Genomic DNA, 23685 nt, shown 5'->3' with positions numbered 1-23685 from the left:
TATAAACCTAGGAGTTCAGAAAGAACTACCCCCAAGAGAAACCAGTGAATAAATCATTTATTAAATATTTTGATTAAGATTTATTTGCAAATTGGCCAGTTTATTCAGGAGTTGAACCACTAGTCACAGAATCCTAGAATATCAGGGTTGGAAGGGACCTCAGGAGGTCATCTAGTCCAACCCCCTGCTCAAAGCAGGACCAATCCCCAGATAGATTTTTGCCCCCGATCCCTAAATGGCACCTTCAAGGATTGAACTCAGAACCCTGGGGTTTTTTTTTTTTTAAATAAACTGAAAGGGACCTTGAAAGGTCATTAAGTCCAGTCCCCTGCCTTCACAGCAGGACCAAGTACCATCACTGACAAATTTTTGCCCCAGATCCCTAAATGGCCCCCTCAAGGATTAAACTCACAACCCTGGGTTTAACAGACCAATGCTCAAACCACTGAGCTATCCCTTCCCCGAGCTACCCCTTGATTTAGTTGTTGATGTTTCTTTTATTAAAAAAAAAAAAAAAAAAAAAACACAACACATATGGAGAATGAGTGCCAGTGCGGGATTTATATGAATGATCATATTAAGAACTTGTCAATTAGTTGTTCAGTAATTGTTCCTTCTAGAATACACCTGACAGTACAAAATAGTCTAAACTAAAACAACAAAAACAAAAAGAAATTCAGATTTAAGTCTAGTAACATCATTAACTTGCTTGGTTGTGTTTGATTATAAATTTTCCCAGGTCTTAGGTCACTATGGGAACTAGATGCAAGGGGAAGATTTGAAAACATTGAACAATACTGAAAACATTATGCAAGTACTGTTCTACAAAAACTTTTACAAAGGTTCATTTTATCACCTAACTTTTTTCCTTAAAATAAATAAATAAATAAATAAATGTTTGCCATTACCATATCCGCGACATTGATTCCATTTCCCCAAACTAAATCAAAAGTTCCATTAACATAGCCCACTTTGGAGGCCACATCCTCAAACAGCCTTCTCAATGGAGTGGAAGCTGGCAGGTTTAAAGTGATACGTTCATTCACAGTCTTAGAATTGGTAGTATCTTGTATTATACACAGCACTCTGGGTTCATCAGCAGCACTTTCTATCTGAAATCAGAGCAGGCAACTTATTCATTTGGTTAAAAGGAGCGTTTTTTAAAAAAACAATTCCTATATCTGTAAAGTAACAACACCAACTACAACAAATACATTTTGCAAATTTTAGATTTAAATTTTTATTTTAGAAGCATGGAAAGTATAAAATCAATGTTAAATGCCATGGCACGTGCTAGCTAAGGTTCTTCTGTAATTTCAATTCTCATGCTAGCTAAATTATGGTAGAGCTTTTATGTGCTAGAAACTCCTAAAGATATCCTAACTAGTCTTTTCACAGTTATGCATGTATGTTTTAACATATTTTAGACATCAGTCATCAGAAACACAAACAAAAATCAGAGTTCTAAAGTACTAGAAATTAGGTATGTTTAAGAAGAAAAATTACTGAACTTTACAATTAGAAAGCAAACAATAAAAGCAAGGATACTGGATCAAGTGTACTTTGCTCATTTAATCAGTGTAGTTTAGGTTTAGCCTTGCTAACATCACAGCATAGTAATTTTACATAGCATGTTTTGTAAAAATAACAAAGGAACATGAGAACTCAACAGTTCTACTAATTTACATACATTTTTCAGCCAATGTTTATCAGATGTATTCAGTAGTAAAATGAAAGTTAGCAAGGTTATAGTTCAGGTCTATTTGTCCCTGCATAATTAAGTTCTGCAATTTACAAAACACATTCTGACATTTTTTTTATTAAAATGAAATAAGAGAAAAATTGGGACTCCCATCATAGACAAACTTGTATCTGCAACTGTCTTGCTCTTTCATTTTTAAATAAAATATACACACACACACTTAATGGTTTAGTAGTAAATGATCCACATAACTGGCTTCACAATTCTGCTTTATTTCTTTCTTATAGTACTAAACTTGCTTTAGGGAATCTATATAGCAGAAATCCTGTTAACAGGGAATGAGAACTTTTTGTTTGTTTGCTTGCTTTTGGGAAGTCAGAGGGTAAAGAAATAATTGCCTAAGAGAGCCATCCGAAGTTCTAGCCATGAGACAAGAGGCTCACCACCTTATTGGTTCTTAAGACAGTAAAACAGAAGATCTGCAACCTACAACAATCTTGAGAGCTGGCTTTAAAACTTCTGAACCTTCAAGAGAATCGATCTTTTGCAAAACTCACTGTAAAATGAGTTCGGACAGGCATTATTTGCTGAATGACTTTGGAATGAATCATAGAATATCAGGGTTGGAAGGGACCTCAGGAGGTCATCTAGTCCAACCCCCTGCTCAAAGCACAACCAATCCCCAACTAAATCATCCAAGCCAGGGCTTTGTCAAGCCTGACCTTAAAAACCTCTAAGGAAGGAGATTCCACCACCTCCCTAGGTAACCCATTCCAGTGCTTCACCACCCACCTAGTGAATTTTTTTTCCCTAATATCCAACCTAAGCCTCTCCCACTGCAACTTGAGACCATTACTCCTTGTTCTGTCATCTGCCACCACTGAGAACAACCTAGATCCATCCTCTTTGGAACCCCCTTTCAGGTAGTTGAAAGCAGCTATCAAATCTCCCCTCATTCTTCTCTTTTGCAGACTAAATAATCCCAGTACCCTCAGCCTCTCCTCATAAATCATGTGCTCTAGCCCCCTAATCATTTTTGTTGCACTCCGCTGGACTCTCTCCAATTTTTCCAAATCCTTCTTGTAGTGTGGAGCTCAAAACTGGACACAGTACTCCAGATGTGGCCTCACCAATGTCGAATAGAGGCAAATGATCACGTCCCTCGATCTGCTAGCAATGCCCCTACTTATACAGCCCAAAATGCAGTTGTCCCCTTGTTGCCAAAAAGGCTACTTGATTTGTATCTAGCTTCCCGTCCACTGTAACCTTTAGGTCCTTTTCTGCAGAACTGCTGCCTAGCCACTCGATCCCTAGTCTGTAGCAGCGCATTGGATTCTTCCGTCCTAAGTGCAGGACTCTGCACTTGTCCTTGTTGAACCTAATATTTCTTTTGACCAATCCTCTAATTTGCCTAGGTCCCTCTGTATCCTATCCATACCATCCAGCATATTTACCACTCCTCCCAGTTTAGTGTCATCTGCAACCTTGCTGAGGGTGCAATCCACGCCATCCTCCAGATCATTAATGAAGATATTGAACAAAACTGGTCCCAGGACCGAACATTGGGGCACTCCGCTTGATACCAGCTGCCAACTAGACATGGAGCCATTGATCGCTACCTGTTGAGCCCGATGATCTAGCCAGCTTTCTATCCACCTTATTGTCCATTCATCCAGCCCATACTTCTTTAACTTGCTGGCAAGAATAATGTGGGAGACCATATCAAAAGCTTTGCTAAAGTCAAGGAATAACACATCCACTGCTTTCCCCTCATCCACAGAGCCAGTTATCTCATTATAGAAGGCAATTAGGTTAGTCAGGCACGACTTGCCCTTGGTGAATCCATGCTGACTGTTCCTGATCACTTTCCTCTCCTCGAAGTGCTTCAAAATTGATTCCTTGAGGACCTGGTCCATGATTTTTCCAGGGACTGAGGTGAGGCTGACTGGCCTGTAGTTCCCCGGATCCTCCTCCTTCCCTTTTTTAAAGATGAGCACTACATTAGCCTTTTTCCAGTCATCCGGGACCTCCCCCGATCACCATGAGTTTTCAAAGATAATGGTGAATGGCTCTGCAATCACATCCGCCAACTCCTTTAGCACCCTCAGATGCAGTGCATCCGGCCCCATGGACTTGTGCTTGTCCAGCTTTTCTAAATAGTCCTGAACCACTTCTTTCTCCACAGAGGGTTGGTCACCTCCTCCCCATACTGTGCTGCCCAGTGCAGTAGTCTAGGAGCTGACCTTGTTCGTGAAGACAGAGGCAAAAAAAGCATTGAGTACATTAGCTTTTTCCACATCCTCTGTCACTAGGTTCCCTGACCTCCTTCTTGTCGCTAACATACCTGTAGAAACCCTTCTTGTTACTCTTAACATCTCTTGCTAGCTGCAACTCCAAGTGTGATTTGGCCTTCCTGATTTCACTCCTGCATGCCTGAGCAATATTTTATACTCCTCCCTGGTCATTTGTCCAAGCTTCCACTTCTTGTAAGCTTCTTTTTTGTGTTTAAGATCAGCAGGGATTTCACTGTTAAGCCAAGCTGGTCGCCTGCCATATTTACTATTCTTTCTACACATCAGGGTGGTTTGTTCCTACAACCTCAATAAAGATTCTTTAAAATAAAGCCAGCTTTCCTGGACTCCTTTCCCCCTTATGTTATTCTCCCAGGGGATCCTGCCTATTAGTTCCCTGAGGGAGTCAAAGTCTGCTTTTCTGAAGTCCAGGGTCCATATTCTGCTGCTCTCCTTTCTTCCTTGTGTCAAGATCCTGAACTCGACCATCTCATGGTCACTGCCTCCCAGGTTCCCATCCACTTTTGCTTCCCCTACTAATTCTTTGTGAGCAGCAGGTCAAGAACAGCTCTGCCCCTAGCTGGTTCCTCCAGCACTTGCACCAGAAAATTGTCCCTACACTTTCCAAAAACTTCCTGGATTGTCTGTGCACTGCTGTGTTGCTCTCCCAGCAGATATCGGGGTGATTGAAGTCCCCCAAGAGAACCAAGGCCTGTGATCTAGTAACTTTCTGTTAGTTGCCTGAGTAAATCATCTTGGCTAAAAAAACTACTAGTACATATTGCTCTAAGCACCATTTTATCTCTGATAACACAGGAGAAAAAACAAACTAACTATCTTGAACTAGAGAAGAGCAAGAAAACTAAATGAAGAAGGGGGTCACAAAGGCCCCAAAGTACAAACAGTCCTTTCCTGCCAGATGGAGAGCTACAGGCAAGACCTGATAGATAATTCTATTTCCACACAAACGGCATTGTAATACATGAAAGTAAGAGACACGCAAACAACTGAAGTAGTATATCACACTTGTACTCTCTGTAAAGAGGGTCTATACCACTGAGCCTTATATGAAGGAAGGAGGCTTGTAGCAACAGCCAGAGTGCCTGAAAACACACAATGCCAATATGGATACTGGAGACCTTAAATGCTGAAGTGATTTTTGTAGCCTTCTCCAAATAAATGTTTGAGGCATCTATCTAAATTATCTAAATCATCTAAATAAAGCAATATGAGAGAAAGTGAAAAGAGTAAGTAATACTTCTACATTAAGTGGGCTCACTTTCCATTGTGAATTTTCTCAGATTAGAAATCAAGCTTCCCATAGTCTGTAGGCATGCTGGATGCATTCTTCAAAGCAGAACACTTCACAGGAAAACATGCTCTTCACAGGTAGAAGGCATATTTTCCAGCAAATCTGCAATCATTTCATCCTTTCTGGAGAAAGCCAGTCTTATGGACTGAACTCTCTGAGGAGGAGAAAGCAGACTGCAACTGTGCTGGAATGTAAACTACACACAACAGAAAGAGTAAAGGAGTTCAACAGAATACCAGTTTTTCCACAGATTGTGGGAGATAAAGCAATATCAGGAGAACAGCACATAGAATAGAATTGCTATTCTGGAGAACAATCCTGCTCCAACTGATTTATGCTACTCTGAGATATACAGCTCTCTTCACTTCATCCACTGGTCCACATTCATCTAACTGGTAGGCTGAGTGTGGTTTGATGCAGATGGGATCATGTGGCTTCATTCGCCTAGCTGTAATCCCTAAGGGATAGTGACAGGCTACCATGTACCATGGAGCACCATGGGACCAAATTGTATAGCAGCACTGATTTATTCTAATCCCATGGAAAAAAAAAACCCTCGCCGTCCATTCCTCCTCCTCCCCCCCAAGGCTCATAGTTGAAAACAATGACTTCAGATTTAATGATTTTCAGTCATGATTGTTTTTAGGATGGGTTTTATCCACTATGTGCTCTAAGCACTCAGCACCACACTCTGAGCCTTGACTGCCACAATGTCCTAGCGGCCAGTTACAGAACTTTCTCTCACTGTGTGCCAGGGAAGAGAGCAGGCTTGCAGCCTGCTTCAGTGGCTCATCTCCCTGACTTCCTTGGCCTTCGCTGATGTTCTACAAGCAGCCCGGCTTACATTTATGAGTTCTAACTTCATGGAATAGGACAGGGAGCATACACTGTAACCCAATTAACTCCCGCTTGTAGGAAAAGCTGAAGATCAAGAGCCAGCTGGTGGTATTAACAGTGTTAAATATCTACAAAAATGTAGGCTAACAGACTGAGCTTCAATAATTTCTGTGCTAGCATCTTTGGATGCGTTGCAACACATGGTTAAAAGTGATCACCAATCACAGGCAGAGTGTCAGGAGTAGAGCTACTAATTCCACTTTACAGTTCACCAGCTGAGAGTCTTCTTCTTGTCGCTCCCATCTGTGCCCCCACACAATAATCCGCAGGACAGTCTCTTGGCCATTCTCCAACCCACAACTTCCCCCTTTCTGCACTATCTATCTCTGAGGCATCACACTTGGTTCATTGGAAGATTGAAAGTAGAAAGTAGCAACTAGCAAAGCACAGTTGGTTCTCTTGCAGAGGACCTGATCAGAGGGCACTACTGGTGGCTCAGGGAGTACAGAGTAAAACACATCAATTCCAAATTGGTGTTTGAGGGTGCATAAAAATAAATTCTATTCTATTCATGATGACAAGTACTTATTACTTTATGCTGTAAGCTTTTAGATGGCTGGCTTGAGCAAACAGCATAGTTCTCCTTCAAGTTTGTGGACAAGTTATAAAGCATACGGAGCCACAAGTCTCTAATTTATTGTGTTAGATATAGGATCCTATGTGATTGTGTCAGTGTTTACAACCCATGCTTTTAAATTTTAATCAACAATTATACGATCCAATTAAACTGTTTCAGACTATCAGAGCCATGCTCTTATTTCTTTGTGGTGGTAAAAATGAAAAAAGGAGCTAGATGCTCATAAGGGACCATATATAATTAAAGAGTGGAACGAAATATATCAAAGCTTCTATTGTTAGGACTGCATGTAATGAGTTTTTTTAAATCCATAAAACATGCAAAGAATTTAAGTAATTCATGCTCATGTTAATCAAAAGCTAGAGTATCATGCTGTTATGATGCATCTTGGTTATCACTCTAAATAGTTGACTTCAGTTGTCACCTGTGAAAATTTCTTCTTCATTTCATCAAAGAGACTTTGTCTGCAACTCCAAAACATATCCTATAAAAACAAAATTAATAACAAATCATAATGCTTTAAAAAAGTATGGATGTTTTGTTTGCAGAGAGAACGTTTATTCTGTATGCAAAGTGGATATCAGCTTCTTATCACATCTTTTTTTAAAGTTTATTTAAAAAAATTAAATCTTCCAAATCAACTGTAATTGACAGGGCAAACTCTGCTAGAGAATTTGGTTCTACATTTAAGGTGTGTAACTTCCTAGACTAAAAGAATAAATAGGATTCGGAAAATGTTGATAAGTGATGATATGCTATTTATACAAAGTAAAAAAATTAATGAGCGCAAAAATATCAGTTTAAAATAATCCACCTCTGTAAATAAATTTAAATTAATGTAATTCTACTTGTTATTTTGCCTTTTTACAATAACTATTTCTCTCATATAGTGGCACTGATAACTTTGCTTGACTGGTTTAAGTAACCAGATCAGAATATAGGCTTTTAATTCAGAGTTTATTACTCCATTTATATATTATTAAATTAGTCAATTTAACATGGGTTCATATCAGATTAGAATATTTTCTTTAGCAGTAATTTCAGTTAATGTGAACTGGTTGGCAAAAATCTTAATCACAACTTGTGCAAGAAAAGATATTGTATACTACAAGATTCGAAAACATAGCATAAGTAATTGAATAAATAGATGACAAGTTTTTTGATAAATGAATATTATAAACCTACATCAGATGATGCCGCTAGTTTAAGTCTTTTTTTGGTAAAATGTTTCAGTTTAACAGCGAACTAATTCCTTAAGTCCCACAGCTTCCATTGGCTGGGAACAGCGAACCGTGGCCACAGGGAGCTGAGGGGCTCCGTGCCTGCAGATGCTCCAGGTAAACAAAACGTCCCGACCCGCCAGCAGCTTACCCTGACAAAGTTTTCCAACCCCTGAAATATAGGGTCGGTTTACAAAAGGGTCACACAGTTTTTGCTATTTTTACTTATCCATCTTGGGGAGTCGGCTTATAAACGAACGGGCTAATGAACGAGTATATACGGTACTTCGTTGTTATTGAGAAACTGACCCCTTTTCTTGATACAATGGAGACATGGAAAACTGCCACTTAGGTCTTATGTTCCAGATCATGGTATTAACTACACTACTTAGAGATGGACTGCTGTTGAAGCAGACAGTCAAACTTTAAAAAATTCCTCATATTTCCTAAATACAATACATTTCTGTGATTAAAGTCACTCAGTGTTAATACCACACACTTTCTTAACTGCACTGATTTGGGATATATTATACAGCTATTTCCTAGCAGTTGAACGTTTATATTTTTCAAATACTGCATGACTATGAATTCAACTGCATGCATTCTATTCTGCATCTGAGAGAAAAAGCTATCTTTGATATCCCAGTATCAATTCTAAACTAACATTTAAAAAGATAAGACTGTACATGAAGACTCCTAAACTTATTTACCTGGATTTTAGAAATTATAAGGTTACACCTCACTAACACTTAATGGGTTACGTAATATGTTTTGTAAAGTACAACAGGAGAGCTACTCTCCCCAGCATGAGGACTGGAGAATGCCCACTAATTTGTGCATGTTTTCCTGCACAAATTCAGCCTGGATACCAAACACTGAGGTCAACTTTCTAAGAAGGTCTTGATGTGCCCAGAAATCCCCCGGCAACGGAAAGAAAACGTCTGGTGCCATGGCATCATCCAGTGACAAGGAGGATGGAAAGTAGCTGGCTGCTCTTGGTTCAGTACTGTACCCTGTCCAATTATGTCAGGCTGTACCTGCTCAGAGGTAGCATCCTCCAGCTGACTATGCAGCATGGATACCCTAGAGTAGGTTGAAGATCGGGACCTAAAGGAATGGGGAGCGTCCTATGGCATCAGTGACCAATAAGTAGTGGGCTGAGAGCCCCTATATCTACTGTGTGATCAGTACCAGGATTGGTAACAGACATATATCCGGATCAAACTGTAGACCAGCATCTAGGGGATGAAAGGAAAGTGAATGAAGATCTCAAACTCGACCCAGATGAACCCCCAAAGTCATCCAGAAGCAATGGAAGGGGGTAATTTCTGGCAGAGCCAACCACAGTCCAGCCTCATCTGATATCCAATATGTTGACTGCATCAGCTCAAGGTTGGTAGAGAAGTTGATGCACTAAGGGTTGCCCAGGGCAACACGTTCTCACTCAGTACCAACCCTGAAAGAGATCCCAGTTCTGAGGTCACCACCAGTTCTGGCACTAGCCTCATTAGGGTAGCCAGGCTCAAGAGCAATACCGAGGACGGTGTCAGTGCCGTAACTACTGATGAAGTCACGACTGCTAAGTGTTCCTGTGTGATTGGAGAATCTGGGATCGAGAGGGATAATAGGTCTGACATTGCCCAGTAGGCTGGGGACGTGGTCATCATTGGTACCGAAGTCATTGGTAACAGATTCATGCATGGTGTTGGAGTCGACGGTACAGCCTTGCGATATTGTCTTGGTACTAGGGAATGGGTTAATGGCCCAGCTCTCTCACAAGTACCCAAGGAGCCACAGTGCCGGTCAGCAGAGATTAACATGGAAGACGACAGCACTCTTCAAGATCTGGAGTGGCTATGGTCCAATTTATGGGCCCTTTTTCTTGGTGGGATTCAAGGAAGGGAAATGATCTCCCAGCCTGTTAAAGGCAGGCAATGAGTCCTGCCAAGGAACATCAGCATGCTGTGGCTTCAATGGTGGCTGAGGAACTTGTAGCGTCTTTGGTGACGATATAGGCCTCATAGCTTGCTCCATCGGTGCTGCTTGAGTCTCAAATCCCTTGCCAGCAGTGTCCTTTTCTTACAGAAGGAGCATCTGTCCTTAATATGCCTCTCTCACAGGCACAAACATGTGTGGGTATCATTATTCACAATTGCCCATCGTATATGTTTGTGGTGCAATGTTTAAATCCTGGTGAAGGAATTCCACCAGGAAACTACAACTAAATAACCTAACCAACCTAAGATACTACTACTAAACAACTAACTAAACTATTTACAAGAAGGTCTCAAGGACAGAAAAAAGGAGCAGTGTGAAGAAACACTATTAAGAGTGCTGCAACTGTAGCAGCAGGCAATGAGAAGGAACTGAGGCAGACAGGATGTTGCTGCCCTTAGCTAGCCAGAGGAGGGGCTATGAGGCAAATGGCATGAGCGTCACTCCTACAGGTATTGCGAGGCAAATTTCTACAGCTTTGGTGCGCTCACCTGAGTGGAATACATTTTTTTTTTCTTTTTTTAAGCCAAAGTTTAAACAGAGTTAAACCAGACACCTTTAACGTACTGTGTACTTATCTTCTACAAAATACTCCATAATTTAAAATAAAATTAAAACAACAAGTATTGAAGCTCTTTAATAGTCTCAATAAAATAAAATAAATTAAAATAAAATAGAAGTTTTTAGAGCACTAAATTCATTCAGCAAAATTGTTGGAGGTTTTTAAGAACAGGCTGGACAAATACCAATGTGGGATGATGAGGTTTACTTGGTCCCACCTCAGTGCAGGGGGCTGGACTTGATGACCTCTGATTTCTAAAAGTAAATATAAACAAAGAGGGTGTATTCATGCCGGCACTGGACAAGTTTGGTAACTAGGTGAACAGCAGCATATTTGGAGACCAGATTACAAAGTAATGCCAAAACTAGCTTAAAAGGATCATCTGTAAAGCTACAAAATGAATGTTTCTAATCCACAGATATATTTGAAAGTGCCTTTTTTCATACAGTAAAAACTAACTTGAAGAATGCTCTTTTAGAGTATAACAAACAGGTCTTACAATTTGTTTTATCTAAAATTTCTCTTAATGTTCTAATCCTCAGTACAGCATATATCATTTTGTAAAAATTATTTCATGTTTACTCTGTAATGCAACAAAAGTCTTTCCCAACTACTTTTCCAAGTAATTTTGAAGGGAAATTTCAGTGATTCATTGTTCAATACTGTAATCAGAATCTCAAACAACCCCCCAAGTGAAGTTAACATATGTGAGTATGCAGAATTGAGCCCCTAGGTCATATTAAATATTTTAAATGTTTTCCAAAACCTAATAAGTCTATTTAAAAAAAAACGGAAATAAAAAATGTAATGTAAACATTCCCACATATTTGCAACTCAAAACACTACAGCCACATGCTAGTACATAAGCACCAGAAGTGGGAAAAAGTGAAACTGTTTATCCACAATGAAGGAAATCCAAAGCTATTATTTTCAAAGCAGACCAGTAAGAACAGTAGTCATTGCCAAATCATGCAACAAGGAAGAAATTACTTAAATTGTTATTCTGTTTCTCTTAAGATATCTTGCAGAATTCTCATTTCTGGTCTGAGCAACTTAGCAGAAAACAGGTGGCAATATCTAAACCCTTAAGGTTTTATGGCCCTTACAGGCAAGAGTAATAGCAGAGGAGTGAGCCGCCAACACCACTCATCAGAAGTGGCTCACTTAAACATGGCTCCTTTAGTGATTACCCTACACAGCAAATTGTCTTCAAATGAAACAAAGATATGGATAGACTTCAAGAGTTCTAGTCTCCTCCAACTAACATTTCAAAGACCTTTTAAGCCAGAGCAAGGCCTTTCCACACCCACATGCATACCCAGGTGAGAACATAGATAGCAGGCTTATTAAGTAGAACTGTCACTGTACTGGATAAGAATCTCAGATATGAGACCATAGCACCACCTTATCCTTGTCAAACTTAGTATTAGGTGGATCAGTCACAGGGGAGCTTAAACTTCTGTCACTCTTTATGAGCGGGTCATTTCCACCAGCAATATGACCTGGCTAAAAAGGCATTTTTGTAAGTTTTGTCAGGACTCTATTAATATTCATGTGGGCCTTTTTAATCCAGATTTTGAAAGCATCAAGGTCCTCCCATGAATCTGATGACAAGAGGTTGCAGAAACTTGTGTCTTTATTTCATGGACTAGTTGAAAGATGTCAAATGAACCCAGTTGAAATTAGTTTTTTATTTTAACACTCAAGCAAGGTATTTTTGGGTGGGACAAATAAAGGGACCTGTTTGCACAACATGTCCACATCATCATGCACTTTTTTTTTTTTTTAAGTATTTAGTATCTATCCTTGGAAAGGGTCTCAAAAGAAGAGTTTGAGTTTGATCTTGGGGCAAAACACTCCAACTGTATAGACAGCACCAGTAGGTTTCAAAACAGGGCCTGAAGCAAAGACAACACTGCAGCCTCTGAGATGACTAAGATGGACATGGCAAGGTCTGTGAACATATACACTACCACAAAGTCTCCCAAGATCAGTCTCATTGTCCTGAATGTAGAGTGGTGAGACTGATGTGATTACTTTGCCAGCAGCAGGCTCACCCTCGATGCTTCTTACAAAGAAACAATGCCTCATCAGCTCAGCTGAAGTCAAAAGGGGTGCTGGAAGGATACAACCAAAAATACTTCAGTGATGAAGGTACCCCACTGGCCTACAGGGAAGCTGGGTCTGTGCCAATGTGGGCAGCACCAGAGTGTCCTAGCATTCAATGATCAAAGGTGACTCAGCCTTATAATTCACAGATTACTCATTTGGCATGAGGCTGCACTAAAATGTAAGAGACTTAGCTTGCCTCAACATGGAAATTGAAACATTTCCCTCATCTAACTGCACTTATGGTGTTGCCTACACATAAGATATCACCCTCACACCGTGTGCCCATCTTCCAGCTACAGATGCAGTGAACATGCTCATCCATTATCATCTTTCTGCCATGCTGACATTGCTCAAAGCTGAGTAGTCTCTCTTCCTCCTGAAGAGTCAGGAAACAGACATTTGGGGTTGAGGGGAAGAAAGCATGAAAACTATGCAAATCAAGAAACTTGGAAATTAATAGGAATAGAGGCCCTGAGACAGATGATGAAGCAAGAGTGTGTTGAATCACTGACCGAAAAATACAAATACGTGAAGACTGACCATGGAACCAAATTTTCTCCAAGGTCCATGGAGGCTGGCAATTCATCAGTGTTTCTGCTCTAGCAGCCACAAAAAAGAAAACAGACCTGTCTAGAAGGCAGGGAAAGCTACAAATAAAAGATTATCCTGCCCTGCCAGGATAGGTTAAAACAAGCTAGAGTAGCCAGCTGCAGTTGTGCTGTTCCTACATGGAGGTTCACTGATGACAGCAGTCAAGAAGGTACTGACTGGAATGTTCAAACAGCAGCAGTTAAGCTTAGGGATAGTGCACAATCACCGCAGAAGATGTGGTTTGTGCTCCTGCTACTACAACCCTTAGAAGGCAAAATACCCTTAAATCCTGGTACCCAGAAGTGAAAATCCTGCACAAATGATATTTTTAAGAAAGAACATTTATGGGGAAATACTCTGTAGAATATCAAAGTATTACTAAAATAGTTCTGGATTATAGACCAGGACATTTTAAAAATATTTTTTGATAATGCAGTTGCTATTTCATCTTTCATTTTAATTAGATTTAGCTTTGTCACTGTTCTCTAAAAAAAAAAAAATCTCAGTGCAACAAAAAAACCACATACACACAAAACCCAAACCACTTCTAGCTATCTAGCCACTTTTAGCTAGTTACAGAATCCCCCCAGTTTTTGTTTTTAACCTATCATGCTATTTAACAAAGCTGCTGCTTTGAAACACATTTGTAAGTGACACAAAAATAAATAAAATGCTAAATGTGCCCATGCATACAGCATAAACCTTCTCCCTCTGCCTCAGCAGAGGGCTTCTGTTGACAAGCGGTGACTCAGGCAGTGACACAGAGGTGGTGTTTGGATGTTCAGGATGTGCAATTACAATTAATCAAAGGAACCCCTAACTAGGATGAACTATTGCACATCTACCAATCCTAAATTTTTTAACAGGCCCGTCATTCTGAGATCATGGGCAAAATTTTCCAAAGCACTTAAGTAACTTGTAGCACTTTTTCAAAGTGACTTAAATGCCTAACTCACTTAAGTGTTTTGAAAATTTTACTCTTAGTCAGATAAATAATTTTAATGTAGTTTCAGGTAGACCCCTACCGATTTTTTTTACCATAATTCTTCCTATGTTTAAAAATTATTTTTTCTCCTGTTGCTATGCAAGACCACCTATTCTAATGGGATAGCAGTAGCTATATATTAAATGTAGACAAAATACACAAAAAGTAAATAAAGAAAATATTTTTTCTCCAATCTGTTACTGTGTTGACAGTTGAAAAGTCACTCATTTTGTTACACCTGCAATATTTTAATTTTAAGCCACACATTCAGATAGGTTCAATAAGAAAATTCTCAGAAGAGCGACAAAAAGACGACTTTTTTTAAGCTCTTTGTTTAAAAAAACCCGTTAAATTAGTAATTCACTTGTTGATAAACATTATGCATTTGATTAAGCCTGGAGACACATCTGCACCAGGAATTTCAAGCTGGTTTCTTAGAATTTGGGACATTTTAACAACTGATAAACATGAACAGGATGACACAAACATCTAACTTTTGATGACACAGCAACCTTAGATTTAATTTTCTATAGAATAGTGATCTATTTCAGAATGTAAAAGGGGCCTGGAGTCTGTATCTATACTTAAGTTTTCTAAAGCCAGTAGCATGCTGATTCTAAATTATTGAAAAAAGATTAGAGTCAAGCCTTGAAGAAACAAAGGTCTTAATTGTGCTATCCCTTGCTAAGATAAGTAGTCTTTACAAAAAACAAATCTCCTTAAGGCCAAAGGAAGGACTATTTGAGAAAGATATTTGACCCTATGTTAATAATGCAAATAAATTCTACCAGCAGAACAAGCTTTTGGGGGAAGGGGGTATAGATCTATTTAAATGATTTTTTTTATAAACATTCCCACTTTGTACACATAAATAGTCATTGGGCCCGAGAGACAGACTGAAAATGCGTGTATAGCCTGGTGGTTAGGACACTTACATGGGAGGTGGGTCCAGTCTCCTTACTCCAATCACTCATTATTTATCCGAAGTGGAACAGCTTTGGAAACTATGGGGCTGAGCTCTCACATGCTCCTTCTTACACCCAAAGGTTTTGGGGGTAAACCTGAGACCTGATCCTCCCACTCCAGTTTCTAGGAAATATGTATGGTTTACCTTTCTCCTTCAAGAGACTGGCTGCCCCCATAATGGGTTGAGCTTCCCCACACATCCTGGAAATATTACAAGCACCAATTCTTCAGAGCAAAAAGGGAGAAATAGGGTAGGGCTGCTTCCCTGTGAGGCATCTCTGACTGCTTTTAAACAGCAGAGGAGTCAAGCAAGGGAAATTCTTCAATCCTTCCCACACAGCCAAATTCCTTTTTCTGCCCCACCATCTTGGAGTTCAGGGCGCAGGGACTCCAGTGGCCTAACCTCAGCTTCTCTAAGGGAGGAGTATTAACGCCCCCCCGACACACACTCTGCTGGGATGGCCTTTTGTTCCCCACATAGTAAGTCAAGGTAAGCAGAATTCCTTTTCCTCCCTGGCTCAGGGTCCTTTACATCTTCACAGACCATCAGGCAGTCCCAGGCTGCCACGGTCGAGGGGGCAAGATTACTGCCTACCATCAGTGGGGAAAATGAGTCAGTGCTGAGTAACCAAGAATGCTACTGGGAGTGGTGAGACAACAGTACAGTGAGGAGATGCGGGGGGCCAGAACTCCACTGTGAGTAAGGAAACAGAGACGCAGCTAACAGGTGCTAGGATTCAAGACTCTGCAGGGAAAGAGAACATGAGGCACAGCCAAAGGTGATGTGTGTCAGAGCTCCCCTGGAATGAGGGAGACAGTGGGTAGTTAAGAGTGCTGCCAAATTCATGATACGTGGCAGAGAGTAGGAAAAGCCTCAAGTGGATGTGAAGCAACTTCGGGGGGGGGGGGGGGGGAGTGTAACTGTTAAGGATGGGGAATGGTGCCCCTTACTCTATGGTTTCAGGGTGGTCTGCTGAAATGTAACTAAACCTGAGGGAGACTGGGGAAGAAGACACATCTAACCCCTCCTTTAAGGGATGTAAACGTGGTAACTTACCTATAATGTCATTAAACTGTATTTTGACATGATAATTGGAATTGTTTACTAACAATCTATGAAGTTCAAGTTAATATGTAGTAAAGCAGATGCTCTGCCTAGAAGTGGGATTCCAGAACATAGCTAGGGTACATATTATATATCCCTACTCTATTTTTTTTTTAGAAGGGGGAGAAATGTGATGTATTGGTGGTTTTTTCTCTACCACTTCTGAATTTTGGATGATTTTATAAAACTATATCATGAAATTACTGTGCATGAAAAGCCTATATGTATACGAGTCCCCCATGAGCTAGCCAGATTGTGTCATGTCTCTGTCAGTGCTGAGCAATCAGACTCAATTATCATATATTCAGAGTAAAACATCTTGGGACAATATGTTTGCTCTGCATGGGAGAAAACACTTTCTCCTCTTACCTGAGGGTAGGTGGGCTTGGATGCAATGGAAAATTACCAAAAGGCAGAACAAAAGAAGGAGGAGACCTCAGCAGGAGACTATAAATGGACTCACAGGGAAAGTGGCAGGAGAACCATTTTGCACCAGACTAAGATGAGTGAGGCTGTTGCAGGAGCAGGGTAGGCAAGGAGGCAGGGACCCCACCTTTCTGACAGAACAAATATAGATCCCCCCACCAAAGGACTCCTAAAGGAAGGGTGAGCTACTGAGAGACATTGTGTTTAGGATGTTCTATTGTTTAGTATGATTTGTACTCTCCTGTACATAATCTGTTAACTAAAGAGCATAAAGGTGATGGTCTGAACAAAACGTGCGTCTCGTCAACTGCTTCACATCTCAGAGGTAGTTAAACTGTAAACCGAAAGTTTCACATCTTGTGGGGCAGAGTTCCAGGAGAGAGGTGTGTTTAAGACCTGGGGAGTCTGAAGGGGCAGTGCTTGCACCCAGAGGGGCTAGACAAATGCACAGCAGTTTCCAACACTTGGAAAATGGGTGCCAGACAAGGGATCTGAGCCCTGAGTGTGTGCCTAAGGATGCTGAGGTTGGGGCAATGGCTTGACCCTATTTAGGCTCCACCATCTTAAAACACCCTTGGGAATCCATAGGACAGAGGTTTGGATTTCCCTCACATCAATCCTAGCAGGTGGCCACAAAGGGGCACTTGCTAGGAATTGTGACACCCAATATACACCATGTAAAGAAAATTAATAGTGTAAAATTGGTACTGTGGAGAGGCCTAGTTAAGTGGCAAATAAATAATTATCTAGCTCTTATGTTGCACTTTTCCTCAATAGGTCTCAAAACACTAACAAAGGAGATCAGTATCATCATGTCCATTTTACAGTTAGGGAAACATAGGAAGTGACTTACCAAAGGTCACCCAACAGGCCAGTGGCAGGTCTAGAGTCTCACTCCAGTCCACTGGGCTACGCAACATAATATTGCTCAGATCACTGTCATGGAAAACTCTTATAGCTGTTATAATGAAGGAGCTAACAGTGTCTAGTAGCAAAAACAGCCTAACTTGTTTTGTTTTTAACTGGTCATCAGATCACCCACTTTAACAATGGGGTAGTAAGTTTCACTACTTTTTTGTCACACCTATATATGTTAGCATTCTGGATTAGAACACAACAGAAATGGAGGAGGGAATAAAATCGTAAGATTTTACAGAAGCAACATTAACTACATTTTAATTATTTCCTCTTTAAAAATATTGCAAAAATGCTAATGATCTCATGTGCACACTGAACTTGATAAAGCACTGTTTGTTTTAACATATATATAGTTACAGAAATCCTATTTATCCAGATGGGTAATTTTCTCAAGAACAGATCAGACATTAGGGTGACCTCCCCACCAAGAATGTCATTTGTTTGCTCAAGGGACAATAGAAATGAACATTTAACAAAAACTGAAAAAATTGTGTTCGCTATGTAGAAACTAACAATTCAACGTTCAGACAAGCCTAATAGAAAGAACCCAGAAAAAGAGCTCTTCCATGAATTTATTTCCATTTCCAAGTAATTTCAAAATCCTCTATTCTGGAACCTTTAAAATAACTAAAAGTACAATTATAAAAGAATAAAATCAGCAGCTTTCCTGAAACAAGAAAACAGAAGGCTGTTACACCTTCACAATATCTCAATTGCCATTGCCAGCAATTTGCATTACCAGCCCTTGCCCCATCTCCAATTTCAATCCAACAACTGAATCAAGAGTGTGGCCAGCTTTATGAGCTGAACAAGCGTCCACCTCAAGTGGCCATGAAATCTTCCAACTGTCCTAAAAGAATCACCACCAACAGGGCCATTGAAAGTCCATACGTTCAGTCACAGTGCCTCCAATGCCACTACAGTGGGGGAGCTATAATAGCTCATACATGCCCTCTGCAGTGCAGAGAAGTCATCGATCTACCAATATCTGTTCCACCTTGAAGCACAGGCTCATCTACAAGATGGAAATATTGCATTTAATCCAGGTTTGGACTGAGAGGATTCACTTCAGATGGTTGTAAAGCAGCACAGTCTCACACACTCCCACCATTGATTTAATTACAGCAAGTATAAAGTACATACACTTTATACTGACAAGTGTACTTTGGACAGTTCAAGTTTAAGTTTCCACATATTCTCCCTCCTCCTCCACAAACTGTAAATTAAATGACACCCTGTAGCAGCTACAGAAATTGCTTACGTGGGAAAAAAACATTAGGATGTAATGATGCATTTTAATTGCAATTTAGCAGGTGAAAAATAAGCAATCAACATCATATAACCAAACAACTCCCTGGGCAAACTGCTCCATAGATCACAATGTGGCAACTACAGCTCTATAAGAAGTCCCAAAGTTAATGGTATATCACTGAACCCTCACTAAATTTTATGTGATCTATATCTAAAAGCTATAAGTAGCTTGTTTGCAGCACAGTAACATGTGTTTCTATATGTAGCTAGACTTGAACATAACCATTCACTCATACAGTGTACACAGTAAGTAGCTTCCAGTCTCCTGGGATGTAGACTATATCACTCACCCCTTAACAGCTGGAACAAAACAGTGTTTAACAGTCAGCCCGTTCAACAACTAAATTTGGTCCTCAAACTATTAACTCATGGAGATAATTTAGAACTTGGAAGAACATAAAAAGCTCAATTAAAAAACACCACAGCTTCTATAAGCACTGCTTTGGGGTAGTTAGAATTCCTTAGCATACTTTTTAGCTAAAGGAGATCCTGAACACAAAACCCAGTACCAGCACTGCAAATAGCTAGTAGATAGTAAAGCAAGAAGAGGCAGATAAAAGCAAAACCTTAAATCACATTTATTTTAGATAAGTCAGTTGTACCTATCAGAGGCCCTACACAAAAGTAAAACAGGATTTATAAAATAGTCAAATTCAGATAGGATTAACATTCATAAAGCCCTCTGAGCCCACAGGGACTAAATTCTCCCACACATACAAACACCAAACCCATGTTCCCTACACAAAAGCCTCTGAAAACCAATAACCATTGTATAGTGTGCCTTGGAAGGCAAACTCCGTTTCTGTCAAGCCAGAAGGAAAAAAGGTATTCCAGAATTGAGGACCCTTAACTGAAAATACATTGCCATTAACCGCTTCCCACTTAAAGCAAGAATCAGTTATAATTCAAACACCCCAGACCACCTCAACTACCATGGTATCACATGAGGAAAGAGGCGGTCTCCAATCTTGTAGCTGTGACCCATACCATTTAGGACTTTTACATCCTCACCTTCAGTCAACTAGTCAAGGAAACTGACATTTTAAATGTCATCTTGCCATTTTTGTCCCAAGCAAACAAAAGCGGTATTAAGTAAAACAACATGGTTCTGTATCGTCTTTCAAGAGACCCTGGTTCAAATCCCACTCTAATTTCCAGAGGCAGGCAGCATGTGCTGCAAAAAAAAAAAAAAAAAAAAAAAAGTGTCACTCAGCCCTTTGGGAGGTGGTAAGAAAACAGTGACTCCTTCTTCACCTAATAAGCAGCAGAACTGAAACTCCAAAAAGGCTCACACCATCTTCTACTTGTGGAAGTACAATAATGCAGCAGTCGCACAGCAAAATCAAGGAAAACTGAAGAGACCAAGGGACAGATCTTCTGAGTTTCAACTGGGACCCTGGAGGACACAGTTCACCCACACCTCTCTCAAAATAGTGTTCCCTTTATGAGACTATTATTGAATCCAACAGGTGTAGCTCATGAATGCTGCAATAAGAGATTTGTTAATCTTCCACGCACCCTAATTCAAGCAAAGGGCACACTGTAAAGTTAGAAAAGTACAACAGAAAATGCCAATATTGTGTGTGTTATTTGTAACAGAAGTAGGGATCTTGAAGGGTTTTAAGACACCCCCTAATCTGTTTCTCTCTCTCTCATCAAAACAACTAGTTTTGTGTGTCTCATATTTGCATTATAAAGAAAACTGAATTCAGTTTACAAAAAAATCACAGAACAGTTTACTTCATTACAGAGTAAATTGTCAATGTTTACATCAGTCAGTGGTTTTCCACTGTGTTTACTTGCAAAAAGTAGTGAGGTGTAACTTAGAAGAGAATCTGAGAAGAATCGCAACCAAATCTGTAATTTACAAGGGGACTATCAACATTCATCATTTACAAATGTCATGAAGTTTTCTTTAAGATATCCAAATCCATGACAACTTTACAGGACATCACATCATTAATTCTTTTAAAACAGTTACCTTCCTCTATCTGTTCCCTTTACTTCTTTCATACCAAAGGGAAAAAATCTTAAATTGAGCAGACAATTAAAAATACACATCTGAAGCATACATATTCTGAATACATTTTAAACCCAACAGGTAGATGTGTGAGTGTGTGATACACACGCACAGACTAAAAAAATCTAAACAGGAATAAAAACTAAAACTAAAAGGAACAGCCATAGCTAGATTCTTCTGTTAATCATCTCTATCTATTCCAGTTACTCACCACAAGTGCCACAGGCTTTTTCTGTCAGTCTCCTTTATTTCCTAGTTTTCATCCACCTATACTGGCTATATCCCCTCCTGCCTTGTGGTGGTGTTTTTGTTTGTTTGTTTTTAAACCAAATATTTTATTTTTAAGTTTCAGAAATATTTGCCTCCAAAGTACAGCTTTCCATTACCTTATTTCCTTCAATTATACAGTAGTGCCCCCCACACTATCTCATAGCTTACATTTCTATAAAATTCAGGATTATTTGTACTATAATTGTGCTCAGGAATCACGGTTTCACAATGCCAAGCATTGTACAAACCAGTAATAAGAAGACAAGCCTTGCCCCAAAGAGTTTACAATCTAGATATATAACAAGACAGAACAGATGGAGAAAATAAGCAAATTTGGGTGGGAGGACAAAGTACCAATAAGAGTTAGAACAATTTAATTGGAATGTAAAATCATTTTAAAAATTAACTGAGTCTATCCTGTCAGATCCCCACAGTTCTCAAAAGAATTTGCTGAAAACCTTGTATATTATTAATTGCCTTAACAGATCATTATGATCACTTTGTCCATCACTTAAAACCTATACTCCCCTCCCACCCCCTCTCAATCCTGAGCAGTATTTTTGGACATATGTGATTTACATGAGACGCATCAGCACAAAAGGACAGGGGGGCTCAGTTCTCCTCCACTTTGCTGTTTGTAAGAGACTAGGGATAAGGGGCAGACCTTCTCCCTCCCTCCCCATTGCTGGAGAGAGAGAGCAGCCTTTTCCTGCAAACAGGAACACAATTGGTTGCCAAATCAATTCTCTTATTACACTCCCAGCCCACCACAAACATTCCTGCCCTTTTCCACCACCTTCAAAGAACCACACAGGGAAGTTTCCCTCCCCAAACTCCACACGTGGGCCTAGCCTCTCCAAACCGCATAGACAGAGGCCTTCAGTCCTGTCTCCACCCCAAGGGCTTTCCCCTCCTCAAAACTCTCAGATTGAATCCCTCCCTGGTGCCCTCCCACTAACCCAGCTCCTTCAAACAACACCGACAGGGGCCTGCTCTCCTCCCAGGTGTCATATGGACAATTTCTCTTCCTACATCCCAGCTAAGGGTCCCCAGATAACTTCACATAGGCATGGCGCTTCTCCCACCTGCTCATCCAACACCGCAGGCTCCCTGGAACCACACAGACGTCCTTTAACCTCTCTCTCTTCCCGCAAGTGAGCCCTTGGTTAGACAAGAGATCTCACCACTCAGGCTTCACCTCTTCCTCCTTCACACACACCTCAAGACACGCAGCTCCCCCTCAGATCTCTCATACGAATAGGCGCTCCCCTCAACCTTAGAAAAACCAGGGCCTCCCCACATTCATGCTACAAGTGCCTCCCCCCAAGCTCTCGCAGACAACAACACACACTGGGGCCCTCTTCTTCCCACATAAACCCACACGCAGTGAAGAACTGGGTTTTTACCCACGAAAGCTTATGCCCAAATAAATCTGTTAGTCTTTAAAGTACCACCGGACTCCTCATTGTTTTTGTGGATACAACGGCTACCCCTCTGATACTTGCCACATGCAGTGACACCGACAGGTGCCTTTCACAACCCTCCCCCGCCCTTACGGGCCTTGCACTTACATTGCAAAGCCCCAACCCTACCCCCACACCCCAGTCCTCCTCATAGGGGGCCACACATGCACTCCCAGCTCACTTGGACGGGGATTTCCTTCCTGCCGCTACTCACAAAAAGAGGGGCCAACGCACCCCCCTCCCCGCGGGCCCGATCCGGAGCGGGGCCTCCCCGCCGCACCTTCCCGGGCCCGACCCCCCACCACACACACACCCCGGCCTGACCGGGAGCAGGGCCTCCCCGCCACACCGGGCCCGACCCCCCACCACACACCGCGCACCTCCCCCTCACTTACGTCCCCGCCCGAGGCTTCCCTGGCAGGAGCCTCCACCCTCCCCCACACACGCCGAGCGACCCCGCCGCACGGGCCCCACCTCTTTGGGGACGAGCTGGTTCTCCTCGTTGGGCACCATGGCCGGTGGCGCGGCGCTGGGCCCGCAGCAGGCTGGGCCGAGGAGTCGTCAGCAGCGGCCGGAGGAGGCGGAGGGACGCGAGCGACTCATTCTCCCCCACCCCCCGACACACACACACCACCCCGCCAGGGCAGCGCCGCGGCCCCCACCCCCTCCGCCAGCGCCAGCCAATGGGAAAATGGCCGACGACAAGCCTCGCGAGACAGGCCGGCCTCGCGCCCCCCAGCCCTGACACAGCCTGCCCGGGCAGTCGGGCTGCGGGGCGGGCACGAGCCCATCCGCCTCCGCCGAGCCCTTGCCTGCGTGTTCCCTCCGTCATAGGCCAGGGCGTCCAGCCAGCCCTGGGCCCCGCTCTCACCCCTTCCGGCAGGCCGGGGTTTAAAGCGGCGTGTTTTGTAAAATAACCGCGTGGGGCGGCGGGGAGTCCCCATGTCCCTGACGCGACAGGC

At 41.5% G+C, this 23685-nt stretch overlaps 1 protein-coding gene across 4 annotated transcripts in view; it reads right to left on the bottom strand.

Annotated features, from left to right (window-relative positions):
* Positions 1-23542, bottom strand: part of USP47 (ubiquitin specific peptidase 47) — a 102428-nt gene extending 78886 nt beyond the window's left edge. Inside the window, exons 1-4 of one of the 4 annotated variants that reach the window (XM_065594854.1) lie at positions 23198-23350; positions 10741-10810; positions 7204-7263; positions 909-1112 (exon numbers count right to left, since the gene is read on the bottom strand). In XM_065594854.1, coding sequence (XP_065450926.1) covers positions 909-1112; positions 7204-7260 — 261 coding nt within the window. In that variant the 5' untranslated portion in view covers positions 7261-7263; positions 10741-10810; positions 23198-23350. Of the gene's footprint in view, positions 1-908; positions 1113-7203; positions 7264-10740; positions 10811-23197 lie in introns of all 4 variants that reach the window. The other 3 variants (XM_008178925.4, XM_008178927.4, XM_065594855.1) reach the window with 3 other exon arrangements.
* Positions 23543-23685: the final 143 nt, after the last annotated feature.

Source organism: Chrysemys picta, chromosome 4 (genome assembly GCF_011386835.1).
Source record: "Chrysemys picta bellii isolate R12L10 chromosome 4, ASM1138683v2, whole genome shotgun sequence".
NCBI lineage: Eukaryota > Metazoa > Chordata > Testudines > Emydidae > Chrysemys > Chrysemys picta.
The sequence above is the reverse complement of the archived record's forward strand: the minus strand, read 5'-3'. Positions and strand labels throughout refer to the sequence as shown.